The sequence below is a fragment of the Coccinella septempunctata genome, chromosome 1 (genome assembly GCF_907165205.1).
Source record: "Coccinella septempunctata chromosome 1, icCocSept1.1, whole genome shotgun sequence".
In the NCBI taxonomy this organism is placed as follows: Eukaryota; Metazoa; Arthropoda; class Insecta; order Coleoptera; family Coccinellidae; genus Coccinella; species Coccinella septempunctata.
In genome coordinates, this window is record NC_058189.1 from 10,554,874 (window position 1) to 10,570,493 (window position 15,620).

At 32.9% G+C, this 15,620-nt stretch overlaps 1 protein-coding gene across 1 annotated transcript in view; it reads right to left on the bottom strand.

Annotated features, from left to right (window-relative positions):
- The window catches only part of LOC123319807 (glutathione S-transferase 1-like), a 65,876-nt gene extending 53,080 nt beyond the window's left edge, over positions 1–12,796 (bottom strand). Inside the window, exon 1 of the mRNA XM_044906753.1 lies at positions 12,395–12,796. Coding sequence (XP_044762688.1) covers positions 12,395–12,535 — 141 coding nt within the window. The 5' untranslated portion in view covers positions 12,536–12,796. The remainder of the gene's footprint in view (positions 1–12,394) is intronic.
- Between the last annotated feature and the right edge of the window lie 2,824 nt (positions 12,797–15,620).

The following is a 15,620-nucleotide window of genomic DNA, read 5'->3' on the forward strand; positions in this document are numbered from 1 at the left end:
TGAATAAAGTTGTAGGACTACGAGCGAACCTGACCAGAAGGCAAAAATCGGAAATATTTCTGGTATAGTCACAGTGGAAAATACTTTTGTATCGGAGGAAAGCAATAATGTTTCCAATATAGGTTTTTTCAGTGAATACGGACCTTAGGCCATTGTCCTATTTCCCATCTTACTTCATTTTAAGAGATTGGAAGGTCGAAGAAGGCGCTTCCTCGGGTCACATCTCAAGTTGTATCATCACGAGATGAATTTCTTTCGTATCATTTTATTTTCATAAGCATGAAGCTTTCCTCTTACCCACCAATCTTGAAATGTCCTTCGGGGAACTCAAATAATTAAATCCATCTAGAAACTTAATATTTCAATTATGTTTGTTAGCATTCAGATTATTTCTCCATAAGTATTAGCGAATAAATGAAAAAAAGTAAATGATATTGGTTGGGCCTATATTTCATCAGATTTCATGTATAATGGGTATTTAGTTATTTGCATGGAAAGTACGGGAGATCAGTGTTAATTTTGGCATGAAAGAATATTAAATTATTGAACTTAACATGCAGATGCTTGAGAAGAGTCAATGTTGGTTTATCCTCTTGAACTGATAGTTGAAGACTTTACATCTATAGGAACTCTAATCTGATAATTTTAATAAAAGCGAATGGAGTATACCTTTCTTTTATGAATATTGAATTGATGTGGCCGATACTTGATGAAAATCCATAATTGAACTTAAAACAGATCATACGATTTTTACAAAAAAGTTTTTAAACTACGATACATGTTTCATTTTCACAATAGCATCTTAAGGTGGGTGAAGGTAAGTCTGTTTATAGCCTAAGCTTTTATAACCTAAACCGAGAATTGTGGGGTCCTTACGAAAGAATGCCAAAGGTATAGATACATTATGGAAAACAACCAATGTAAGTATGAGCTTATGGCAGATGATACCACAAGTTCCCGCAACACTATCAACAGTACCTAATCTTGTCAGATATCAACTAGATCAAAGTGCTTGATACAACACTCGACCTTGATCAAATGATTAATGGAACAAGGCAAAAGTAAAGAGTCAAAAAATCGTAATAGTACCTAACCAATGTAACCATACAGTTTTGACGCATGGTTCCTGGACCAATTTTTTGTAAATGACCTTGTATATAAACCTTGTGATAAGGGTAACACCTACCCTATATATTATTTTTTCTTATACAGTTAATTAAGGTTCAAGCTGAACCCAGTTCAACAATGACAATTGCCTAAAATTTTGACAAGTCATCAGGAAGGCTGATTCTACAATATACAGAGTGTTTTCAAAGGTGAGGCTTCTTTTTGACAGAAGGTAGAACTCATCAAAATAAGTCGTTCAACCAAACATTGTCTATATAAAATATCCAAGATGGCTGAGATACAACCCCTAGAAGTTCGACCAGTTCAGTTACCAATAAGTTAATCGGATTAGATGCATCAGGTCACTTTTGAGATATTCATAATTGTTGTATCGTGCAATTTAGGGTGAAAAAAAAAATGTAGAAAATCGAGGCAGTTTCTTGAAAGTGTTTTTGTTAGTTATGTTGAAAAAGTGCTATGATATTTCCCCATTTCATCCCATTTTTATGACGATTGCTGGAATTTTCGAACAAGAAGATTGTGATGCCCATTGTGAAAAAATTCGTGAATAATTTAGACAAATTTTATTGGTGAGATTTTAAAGTATTTTTTAATTTTTACACTTGTGTCCTAAGTCGCTTCTGTCACCATGAACCATTTCATAAAATTGTGTTAGTTACTAAAAAATAATGAGAACAATTCGGAAATCCTAAGTTTCCATTTTCATTACCACGTAAATATCGAACGAGCCAATATCCTAAACGAATCCACATGGTCGAATCAGGAGATGAGTTTTTTCCCACTGCTTTGCGATAATTCAGGGCCGTATTAGGATCTATTTCAGTAATCATTCACAATTTTTTTTTCAACTTTGTCATTTTGAAAGTTTTGTATAGGATATTTTTGGTGAAACGATTCATTCTGACCAGTTCTACCTTCTGTTAAAAAAAAAGCCTCACCTTCAAATATACCCTGTATGATTAGACTCACTCGGACAGAAAACTACTACCAGCTGCGAGACATATTGCGTTCACTAGTGCGCAGCGCACCTTCATAGGTAAAAATGATGAATTTGCAGTCATTTTAGGAAGATTAATTTTTGTTGTAATTTTGTTGTTACTTTGAAACCCAATTGAGGATAATATACTTTTTTTGGCCGTAGATAAATGTCCGGCAAACGCCATTTTTGATCAAGTAAAAAGTGAAATTTCAAACCAATTCCGGAAGGCTGAAATTTTGATCTAATATCATTTGGATATTCAAGAGTAAATCATGAAAAATTAATGCGTTGGAATAATCAATACCCCGACAGATTTTATTGAAGAAACAATATTAAATTTAGAGAGAAAAATGTCTAACCAAAATCATAATAATGATGAGAAACAACCAACAAACCTTCAAGAACAACCAAATTTATTGAAAGTAATTCCTTATGTTAATGGCCGTTCAGATAAAATGAGAAGAATCGGTTCCAAATTCAACATAAGAACTCTTTTTAAAACACAAAATGATTTGAGATATATACTAACAAAAACTAAATATTTGAATGAAAAACAAAAAATATATATTCAAGTGTGAAACATGAAATTGGCAGATATCCCCAAACTTTCAGAATAATACTGTTTTATTTGACACGGACATTTCCGAGGTGAATGATCGCTAAAAATAAAAAAAAAGGTGAAGTAACCATTTCAGGAAGGAGGACATTATACAGATATTCAAGATTCAAACATGAAATTGGCTGACACCATTCTGATTGGGGCTTGTATCGCAATATATGACAGTGTTTTTCTTCTGCTTTGTTAGCGGCTTTAAAATAGATGTGCGAAATTTTCGAATGTGTTTCCACCTACGCGATGTATCTAAGGATCTCAAGAAATATTGAATAATGGATTAACTTAACTTACAACGTTCAGTTGCTTTCCTGCGAAAGCACACCCTCATATGTATCGATTTTTACAGCATACTTCACTTAGTAGATGAAACAATTTTTTTGCTATGCCACTCTGCCAGATTCGACACCGCTAAAAGAACGCTACTTATTCTTAACATTTGTAACTTGTAGAAAATGTATTTTATTGGGTTTTTCCGATATTAAGGGATATTCGAAAAAAATATTTGCGAATGTATAAGGTGAGTCAATGACTCGTACAAATATTCTAACTGTAGATTCTTGAGGTAAAACAAAATCAATTTTTCAATATCATTTTTTCCGAATCGGCTCGGTTTAAAAGATACAGGCTGTTTAAAAACCATAAAAAATGTTATTTTTGATTCTATCACACAAAAGGTTTTATCGAATGAGATGAATTTCGGAATATAGTTTTTTATTTATTTGATGAATCTTTTTCGAACAGAAGATATCGGCATCGTGTTCTTGTTTTCTCATTATGACCATCACGTACCATAAAAATACCGAAAATTCAAAGAACCCAATTACTGAAACTAAGTTGGACGCTATCTAATCATTATTTGAACGTTTTGTAAATAAAAGTATTCTTCATATTTTTTCGTACAATGCGCCGTTTTCGAGTAATTTGTTGTTCAAAAATTGAAAACTATAATATCTCTGAATGTTGAAAAATTTGCTACTTTGGTTGAATACTGTTTAAAAAATCCACAGATATTCAGTGTCACACACAGTATTCTAAAGGTAATTTTGTTTTTCCAGGGATGGCACAGCTAATTATGAAAATTTAAAATGGCTATATCTTTTTATCAGGACCGAATTGCAAAAAGTGGTAGAAAAAAGTGTTTTTTTTTACCTCAAAAATCTATTGTTGAAATATTTGTAAAAGTCAAAGACTCACTTTGTATAGAAAATGGTGTATTTTGAGATCTTTATTGAGTGTGTCATCTTAGCCAATTATAAAGAACTATTTTTTGAGCTCAAATTTGTTATCTCAGTGTTGACTTGGCTGATACCTACCTACCTCAAAATGAAAATCCATAATTGAGTTCAAAACAGATTAAGTATATGATTTTCATAAAAATGAGTTGTTAACCACGGCACGTGCTTCCTTCACCCACCTGATGCTATTGTGATAGCACTCATTTTTGTGAAAATCATATAATAGTTATACTCCATTCACATTTATTTTAGGAGTCGGTTGGCCATGAAATAATTTTCTCAAGTTTTTGTAACTAGAACGAAGTTAGGTTGGCACTCATGAAATGTCGTTAATGTCATAACGCCGTTGCCACAACTAATATCAATTTTTATTACGACAATGCCGAAAGTTATTGAAAAAAGAGACAGGGTTTCAGGAAGTGCTGTTTAGAATTCAGGTCCGCTCATTCAAATAGATATACTGATATTCTAAAATCCACAATACGTCAGACGGCAGCGAACATATTCAATGTAAGAGAATTTATATAATGTTTCACCTGAATCTAAACGACTTATATTTCAGCTGAATATTTCCATAATCAGAATGATTGTGAATGAAGAGGATGACAAAGAATTTCCTTCTATTGGGAGACCCAAAAAAGTGGTGGCATTTGAGAATTTTATGTTTGAGTGAATTAATGCGAAAAGTTTACTACAGGATTTTCGATGAATGTCATCGCAGAATAGGTTCCCGAAAATTGATTTTTCTATTTTTCATTTGACTTGTCCTATACATTGTAAATGTCTTAAGGTACCAATAAATACCTAATTATTATTATTATATCAATGTATTAAGATGAACAGCCACAAATACGGGCCAGTTGTCCTGCTAATTGTTTATTCATGTGAAATTTTTGTTCAAAGGTGAAGTTCATCTTGACTTGATACATCCTTTAATTCCTTTTACTTATATTGATGCGAGATGATTCTTGCTCAAGAATTTAACATTCTTGTAATTATCTGTTAATTCCTTCGGGAGATACCCATTCCCAACCACTGCATCATATGCATTTCATCTTCGGGTTAATATTTTTGAAATCTACAACTGATGTAACGTATTCAAACTTTAGCCAAAGAAGATAACGAATATTAACTCTCCCCAAGCTAGTGCATAGTGCATAATATTATGATATTATACTGATCTCTTGTATTTTTCATGCAAATAACTGGATTTGGTATGGCTTCAATCAGTTTGTATAAACTTCAATTATGTTCGTCACATATTTTCCGAAGAGATTCGACATTGTGATAAAATACGAAATAACAGAAACTTTTACGTAGAACGGGCAACATAGCGTTGATTTAAAACTCAAAATTGTTTTGACAAGCGTATAGTACGAAAATGTGGGGTTCCACATTTCACAGAGTGAAATGTGTCAAATTTCCATGGCCAACCGACTGCTTAAATAAAAGTGAATGGAGTATAGTTATGTTTTTAGATCGACTGAGCACCCATCAGAAAATGTAGAGCACTAAATTCTATACCTCCAGCAGGAAGACTAACCTTCTACCATAGTACCGAACTATAGTAGACCTCAAAGTTGGACCAATTGTCAGAGATATTTACTATGGCCGGGAAATATGACATTTGAAAGTGAAATTTCCACAATCCTGACAGTCTTTCAGTATAGAAACATGTGGTTCAAAAAATTACGTCCTTGGTCTCATTCGTTGCAGAATTCAATGCTCAACAACTTCTCGTTAAAACAAGCATTTCACAATTCACAACTTAATGTTATAACTCAGCGAAAAATCATAGTACGCAACTGGATTTCTATCAAAAAAATGCCTCTGTAATGTTTTAATTTCTGAATTTCTGTTTGTGCTTGGATGTTGAAATGAAAATATTATAGGGACACTTTTTTGATAGCAATCCAGTGGCGTACTATGATTTTTTTCTACAGGTTTATTTGCTGAGCTACAACATAAAATTGTGTTTTTTCTTATGAAAACAGTACTTTAAAATAACTCAGAAAGACTGCGGGCGATGTCATATATTTCTGAAACGGGAAAAAATGGCGATTCTATCTAAGTCATTTTAAACTACTGTTTTCATACGAAAAAACATAACTTTATGTTATAGCTCAGCAAATTTAACTGTTTGAAAAATCATAGTAAGCCACTGGATTGCTAGCAAAAAGTGTCTCCATAATGTTTTCATTTCAACATCCTAGTAAAAACAGAAACGGAGATAATGACCAAAGTTGAAATCGCTTAAATTTCAATTTCGGCCTGTAACTCGAGAACAAAAGAAGACAGAGGAATGCAGTTGATGGCATTATTATTATCTTGTTGGGCTAAAAAGTTGTATAGTTCAGGCATCACCAATTTTGCCCAGCTTGTAAATTTCTTTTCTGAGATATTCACAGCTTCGATTTCGTTAGTCGAGTGAGTACTGAGGATAAGGGATAGTAGCAACAAAAATATTATCCAACCATCTATTTTTCCAAACTATATTTCAATCTACATAATGGCTTTTAGGGGCTGCAAGTCGCCAAACATGAAACGGGATCATGTTATTTGTACATGAACATGGAATATCCACACAGATTACATATTATCCGCAACTGATGAAATCCTCATTATAATCTAATTGTACCACTCGCAATGGGAACACGCAATAACGTAATAACTTTTGACACAATTCAGAAGAGCGGATAATGATGCGGCAGCATTATATAGTTAGAATTATGTCGTTTCAGTTTCCAACTACAAAATCGATTCCTATTTCGGTTCGAAATTCCTGATCGTGCCAAGCATGATGCAATTATCGACGCATTCGATGCCGACAGACAATATTCAGTGTGTCATAATGCGAAGAGAACAGAGCTTCACCAGGAATAAATTCAAAGAATTGCTGCCATACATAATTCATCAATTAGGAAAAATAACTTTTGAAACTTGAGGCCTTATATCATACGTGGATGTATTGATATCTAGTTAGCCTAGACCAGTTCCATGCATAAACAAAAGATTGCGTTACCATAGCAACGAACAATAACTCATTTGAAGTGTCAGTGTGAAGTTTGAGGTCAAAAAAGTAAACCAGAGTTACCCAATAAATTAAAAGAAAAAAGATGTCGGCCGAAATTGTGAAAATCGAAAAATTGGATTATCGAACCATCATCAAGTACCTGTATTTAATAGGGTAAAGAGGTAAGCATATTTACGAAGATATGCTCAATACCCTTGGTGATCAATGTACTCCGTATGCAACCGTGAAAAATTGGAAAATTGGACTGCAAGCCTCAAAAGAGGTTAATTTTCCATTAAAGATGATGACCGATCGGGAAGGCCAGTTTCTGTGTCAGTCCCCGAAAATATCGATGCAGTTCATGACATGATTTTATCAGACCGTCGAATTGGGCTAAAACGGATATCTGAAGTACTGAATATTTCATACGAATGCGTTCATCATATAGTTCAGGTCAATTTGGACATGAGAAAAATTGCTGCAAAATGGATCCCCAAATGCTGACCAAAAGCGTGCAAGGGTAGAAGCATCCCGTTCGATCTTCTTAAACCGAATTGTTACTATGGATGAGAATTGGGTACATTTCTACGATCCAGAAACAAAGCAACAATCGATGGAATGGCGACACTCTGGTTCTCCAAGACCTAAGAAGTTTCGTGTCCAAAAATCTACTGGAAAAGTTCTTGCTTCAGTTTTTTGGGATTGCCATGGAGTAATCATGATTGATTTTTTAGATAAGGGTAGAACAATAACTGGAGATTACTATTCGACATTACTGACCACGGGAAAAAATTAAAGAGAAAAGACGCGGAAAGCTATCCAAAGATGTTTTGTTTTTGCAGGACAACGCCCCAGCATACAAATCTCATGTTGCCATGCAAGAAATTCGTGATTTAATGTTTGAATTACTAGAACAACCCCCATATTCACCAAATTTGGCTCCATCCGACTATCATCTCTTTTCTCAACTGAAAAAAGTTTGAAAGGTCGTAAATTTTCTTAAAACGAGGAGCTGTGGAGGTCTGGTTTGCAGAGAAAGATGAAACATTTTTTTTTTGAAAGGTCTAGAGGCGTTGCAGGTTTGCTGTAATAAATGAATTTTATTAAGAGGAGAATATGTTGAGTAATAAAATATTTTGACATTGAAATTTTGTTTGGTTCTATAGTAGGCTAAGAATTTTTCAATATATCCTCGTAATCTAACGTGAGAACAGTTTCCTTGAATTTGGCTTCGACTTTTTTCGAAAACGATATTTTGTTTTGTTTTGGGTAGTTCTGGAGTTCATGATTAAAGTTTCGAATAGTTCCGGAAAATCGTGGATTTCAATGAAGAAACCAAATTACTGGCTTTTTCTTTCTCGACGAAATGGTATTTCTGTTGATACTTTGAGTGACGGTGATTTGCTAGTTCGATTCAGATCATGACATTTGTTTATTTTATATCAGCGGACGTTACTTATGAATGTGAATTAATTTAATGATAATTACGTAGTGAACATGAATATTTGTATGATTTTCGACTATTGCCATTCATTTCACAACTAGTCACATGTAAGTTGTGTTTTATTGTTTTGTGTGGCTTTTCTACAATATATAATCATTCATAATTTTCTTGCTTGAGGTTCTTCTAGTTTCTAGTAGCATCCTGAGGAAGGACCCGAACTTGAGGATCGAAATATAGGTACGTATCATTACTAATGGTTGTTTGATTTGAATTTAGTTCCTATATGTCGAATACTCAATCCCAACCCTGTTGAAAATGTATTGATGTATTAATTGGCTAATTGGCATGTCTTGTGCTAAAGCTGCAGCCTACACCATGTTGAAAATTGGTGTATTGTGCAACGATACAAAAAAATACAGTTTTATTATTGTGAATAAATAATTTTTGATACATTTCCATTTGCATTTGAAGATTTAGTGTGGAAATTTTTTTTCTAGGTACCCCCCAGTACCCCCCGTGTATAAGCCTCCGAATTCCTATGTTTCATTAATCTTTATGAGGCTAGGAATAGAAAAAAAAATAAATAAAATTTTTGCATAGGTGGCTTTGATTTCAAATATGAATATCAATGAATAAACGAAAATGTTTACAAGTTCACTCCTCATTAAAGTTTAGTTATATTTTGTCCCTGGACACCTTTTGGAATTAGGGAATTTTGTCAACTCGAGCGACAGCTTTCTGCGATACACTAATGTTTTTTTAGAATAAAATTTTTTGACAATCGTCTAGCAGCAACTCACTGTATATTTATAAAATCCTTATGTAATTCATTGGGCTTCAAAATTTTTGTTTTCTTTCGAAAACTTAATATTTTACTTTACTTTCCCATGAAAATGAAAAATGACAGTTAAATTTTGCTCTTGCATTATTAAGATTAGTTGTCCGGTTAATTCTTCGACATAGTCACAGCACAAAGGAAAAACTCATCGTATATAGGGAGTATATGAAAGAGTTCGTGGGTGAATGAACTTTTATGTGATCAACTGATCAACATCAGGCGCTCAGAGTCCCTGATCGATAATATAAATTTATATAAAATTAATGAGTTTTATTTGTATTCCGTTATGTTCCCATTGATATCATCTAACATTTTATCACAAAATATTTTATTTTATTTACTATGTAGAATCTATCCGTTCATTCCGTTCAATTGTTGTCCGAAAGACAAGTTAGTTTTCAATAAAAGGACAGATTGTCCCTCTGCAACGTTGCAGAATAAAACTTTATATCACGAAAAAAATTCTTGCGGAATTGATATGTATAGGACTGAATAATTTGTATGGATAAGTATAATCGATGAAATGTACCGAGTTCTTATATTTGCATTGAACTGTTTATGAATTTCTTGCGTTTTAATTTTGTCCCTTCAATTATCTACGTAGGTCCACCGGACAACAATTAGTCATGAAATCCAAATATCGCTGGCATAGTGAGATACTTGAAAACAAGCTGAAATTTTCGACAATCAGATAGACCTAGTCGCCATTTTGATGGCTTCAATGGATAGAGTCCTGTTGGAGAGTTTGGGTGGTTTTATTGTCTGTCTATCGGACAACTGGCACAAATACGTGAGTACTTAATATATCAGAATAAATTATGTTGTACCATATACTATTTAACTATTTTATATATATTTCACCATAAGGGTTAAATAAAACCCAAAAAATCTTTAATGTTTATTATAGATACAGCTTAAAGTTTTATATAAGTCCCTCGGACAACCTGTCCCTTGGACAACCGAAATGGTTATCCGTTAGAAATTTTGTTGTCCCTTCAATAAAAACGATGTGGTAAGATTTTTACCTGGGAAATATGAACATTCTAATGCTTGACACCCTAATTCCAACACTTGACATCGTAAAACTTAAGACCTTTCGCTTTGAAATTAGTATTTTGTAAGGTTGTTTATTACTAAGAATGTTGATAACGTTTTTATTGTACGGTGTGCCGTATCATTAAAACTGCTGCTACTGATCCTTTATTGGATTTGGTTCATGTAGAACCTTCTTTAAGATTGTTGGTTTAATATTTCCATTGGACAACCAGATATGTCTAAATTAAAGAGACATATAATGTTTTTTTTTCAAATTCAAGAAGAGTTCATAATTTTTCAAAAATTCAACTACACAATATGAAACAATGTAGCAGGAGGAATTTTCTTCCATTACTATAACTATTTCGCAATCCAATTAACAAGTTGTGATATTTCGTGAGATATATGCCATATACAGGGTTGGGATAAAGTTTGGCACCAAATTAATATCTTTAAAACAAAACGGGCGATATTTTTGAAATTTGGCAGCTGAGTGTAATGGACCACGATGCATCTGATGAGCATATTTTCATTAATGAGATACTTCCGGTTTAACCAGAAATGACAAAACTTTTTTTTATTTAAATGGGACACCCTGTATATTTCTGCAGATTCTGAAAGTGCACCTTGTTTCGGATCTGTCCATATCGGGTTCCATGTAAAAATTATCTGTAAAAAGAAGAAATTCAGTCTTTTCGTACATTTGAGAAAAAATCCATTCAAATAAATAAATCGTTGTTATTTGTATCAATAGTGAGAAATAAAACGAAATACTTTGTATTAGATAACTCTTTCTGCTTTTCATGACGTATTTTTTATGAAAATCTATAAAAAGAAGAAATACAGGGCTTTTACTAGTAGAAAAAATTTATTGAAAATAATTTAAAAAAAAATCATTTTAAATGTTCGAAGTGCTTGCCATTCACCTCCTGACAATAAAGCACTTCGAACATTTAAAATGATTTTTTTTAAATTATTTTCAATAAATTTTTTCTACTAGTAAAAGCCCTGTATTTCTTCTTTTTATAGATTTTCATAAAAAATACGTCATGAAACGCAGAAAGAGTTATCTAATACAAAGTATTTCGTTTTATTTCTCACTATTGATACAAATAACAACGATTCATTTATTTGAATGGATTTTTTCTCAAATGTACAAAAAGACTGAATTTCTTCTTTTCACAGATAATTCTTACATGGAATCCGATATGGACAGATCCGAAACAAGGTGCACTTTCAGAATCTGCAGAAATATACAGGGTGTCCCATTTAAATAAAAAAAAGTTTTGTCATTTCTGGTTAAACCGGAAGTATCTCATTAATGAAAATATGCTCATCAGATGCATCGTGGTCCATTACACTCAGCTGCCAAATTTCAAAAATATCGCCCGTTTTGTTTTAAAGATATTAATTTGGTGCCAAACTTTATCCCAACCCTGTATAAAGAAAAAAATGAAACACTATTGTTCGAGGAATGTGAGCAGTATAATTGTTTCAACAATAAGTAGTATATAGTATAGTCGGTTTAAAAATACTTTTGTATAGTGGTCCAGGGCACAGGCCAGATTAGGGCTGTTTTTTAGCCAAATTCAGTAATTTCTTGAAGAAACAGCTCTGCGCTATACAGAATCGTAAACAGTAGAAAGTTATCCTTTGAATAAAGTATTTAAATGTGGACAATAAGCAAAAAAAAATCCACAATTTCATCATGTGGAAATTTAAAAGTTGATTCACCCTCATAGAGGAACTTTGTTTGAAGTTTATTTCGTATGTGCTGTTCACCAATAGCGAAATTGTAAGTTGTGATTGGTAAGCAATTGCTAAATTGCTCAAAGAAGACTAAAGAATAACAGCTGGTGCAGTTTTTCATCCCGTACTAATGTGACTCAATAAAGAATATGATGATAAAAAAATTTTTCATAAGAATATTTGAATATTGAAAAAAACGCCTGGGTAATGTGATTAAAATCATTGAAAATCCTGTACAGCATATCAAAATCCCATGCACCAAATTTCAATCTTAACAGATAAGATAATAATAATTTTACATCGACTTTGTTGAAATTTATGTATAAAATTATTCGTGCCTCAATTCAACTCACTCACCCTTATCAAATTTTGATCGATCTGCTCCTTCGTGTAAATATTGACCTTTTCCAATTCCAACTCGATGGCAAGTGCCCTCGCCGTCATCAAAACAGCTCTGCAAGGGGGACTCATCTCGTTATAAAATAATTTGACCGGCATGTTCTTGAGGTTAGCCTTCACTTCATCGATTCAACAATTGGAGTAGCTCCATCGGAAGTTCAAAACACTCTTGTCATACCGGCGAATCGGTCGTGCGTGCCCTAAGCTGATTCACTCGGCATTGTTATTTTTTTTTATTCCGCGTTGTCAGATCGGGAAAGCGCGGACTCTTTTGCGGACTGACGGAATCGCTAGCAGCAGAATCCGCGACTTGCGTTTTCCGCCGTTCTAGTGTAACTGAACTGAGCGGAATTACTGAACACTGTTCTTTTGGCAAGAAATCAATAATGTCGACGGTGTGGCGTGCTACACAACTGTTGAGCATTATTCAACATTTCGCATGATTTTCAAGCAACATTTCGATAGGACGATCTCCACGAAAAAAAAAGGAATGCGGAAATAATAAATTTTCTCCGAAAATATTCGTCCTGGTACAAGGTGAGATATATATTTTCGATGATGCCGTCCAGAAATCCCCAGAAAATATTAACTGAAAAGTTTGGATGTCCAATGGTCTATGCTCGATGAAAATTAGTGATGAATAAGTGGAGAACAAGTTATGTATCTATGATTTATTATTTTTTCCTTAGTTAACACCAAGCTTTCTAATCAGTTTGATTAAGGTTGTATTAATTTTTTTTAACTGTTTTCTGCTCTGGTTTTTTGGTTTCAGATATAATTTCGAGATGGAGAGAGGATACAGAAGAATCCTTCAGTATTGAAAACTTATTCTGTAAACAAATTTGTCATCACTACACTACTCACGGGGAGACAGGGTTTTTTACTGAGATTTTTCCTTGAGCTTGTATCATTGTGTCATTGTATCTTGTGTCAAATTGTATGGTAGTCCTTTAGACTAACCTCTGTTGAAACTCATAATATATGCTGTATTGTTTGATAACCAAAAATGTATTGCTAACATTCAAAAGAATATACAGAGGGAGTCTTTCACTCGTACAAATATTTTAACTTTAGATTCTTGAGGTAAAAAAAAAACATTTTTTTCCTTTACCTTTTTTTTGAATCGACTCGATTCAAAAGACACAGGCTGTTGAAAAACCATAAAAAAATGTTATATTTAATTCTCACAAACGGTTTTATCGAATGAAATGAATTTGGGAATATAGTTTTTCATTTATTTGATTAAACTTTTCCCAACAGAAGATATCACCCACGTCTTCCAGTTTTCTTATTACGATCATTGCATACCAAAAAATACTTAAAATTTAATCAACCCAACTCTTGAAACTAAGTTGGACGCTATTTAATGAATATTTCAACGTTTTGTGAAATAAAAAAGTATTCATATTTTGTCTTATAATGCGCCGTTTCCGAGTAATTTGATGTTCAAAAATTAAAAAGTATCTGTGAAATTTGAAAAATTGGGTACTTTGAACGAATTCAACTCTGTTTAAAAGATCCACAAATGTGTAGTATCACAGATTTGGCTAGTTATTTTGGAGGAAATTTTGTTTTTCCAGGAGTAGCACAGCTCATTATGAAAACTTTCCGGAAAGACGTTGAAATATTTGTTCGAGTCAAAAACTCACCCTGTATAAACAGAGTGTTTTCGAAGGTGAGGCTTTCTTTTTGACAGAAGGTAGAACTCATTAAAATAAGTCTTTTAACCAAAAAATTGTCTATATAAAATATCCAAGATGGTTGAGGTACAACCCCTAGAGGTTCGACAAAATTTCATTGAATTTCAAGTACGGGACTGTGGAAGGTGACTCCGGCATCGCAAAAACGAAACCAAACATAAACATATGGCTGGACAATGAATGGTCAGAATGGTTCAGTACCAAGTTCATCGGATTAGATGCATGAGGTCACTTTTTGAGAGAATCATAATTGTTGTATCGTGCAATGTAGGGTGAAAAATAATGTAGAAAATTGGGGCAGTTCCTTTAAAGTGTTTATGATAGTTATTTTAAAAAAGTGCTATGATGTTTCCCCATTACATCCCATTTTTACGACGATTGTTGAAATGTTCGAACAAGAAGATTGTGATGCCCATTGTGAAAAAATTCGTGAATAATTTAGACGAATTCTATTGGTGAGATTTTAAAGTATTATTAAATTTTTTTACACTTGTGTCCTAAGCCACTTCTGTCAGTTGTTATCGAAATGAGCCATTTAATAAAATCGTGTAAGTTACTAAAAAATAATGAGAACAATTCGGCATTATTAAGTTTCCCTTTTCATTATCACGTAAATATTCGTTTTGACCAGTTCTACTTTCTGTTGAATAAATATCCTCACCTTCAAATACACCCTGTATAGTTATTAACTGTCGAAAGTTCCGACTCCCAATAGTTTTTGAGAATAAAAATGTTACAAATTGTTTTTAATTTCGTTACCTTCTAGCTATGCCGAACAACCTTTTTAGTCATGTATAATATGATACTTACATGTTATGAAAGAAAAAATTAACCCAAATATAAAACCATCATTAGTTCTACTCACCATTTTACGAATGAAGTAATAATTGATTTTGAATTTTCATGAAAATAAAAAAAGTTTTTATACTTATCAACGTATCTTCCAGATTCTCTGTCGAATAATAGGATTCTAATTAACCCGATTTTCGCTTTCCGTTAACTTCCAGTTATCATTATCTACTGAATTGTTATTTCTTTCAACCTTACTATTGGAGCAAAGAAATCAGAGGATTTCTAAAAGAAAATAAGACTACCAAATATCTTGAGAATCAACCATTTTAGAGCAGTAATATGTATTACACTTATACACTATTTTTTACATAGATTCCACCAACCAAAAAAAATTGGTTCTCCTCTGAAAAGAAGAGTATTAAGGTTTTTGGTTAACTTTGACATTAATATCGAAACACCCTGTATGTCCAAATGAATTTTTAATTGACGGAGGAGAATCATTGGTATTTCTTCTGATGAAAGGTACAAAATTAAAAATTTTCAAGCAAAAATCCCAAAAATATCAACATTGGAATGATAATTTTCGAAAATTTTGAGATTTTTTCAGACGACAAAATTTCTGGAGAAAATAGGAAAATGATACATAGAAGCAATTCAGAATTAAATGGATAATCGGATTATGTATAAAAAAT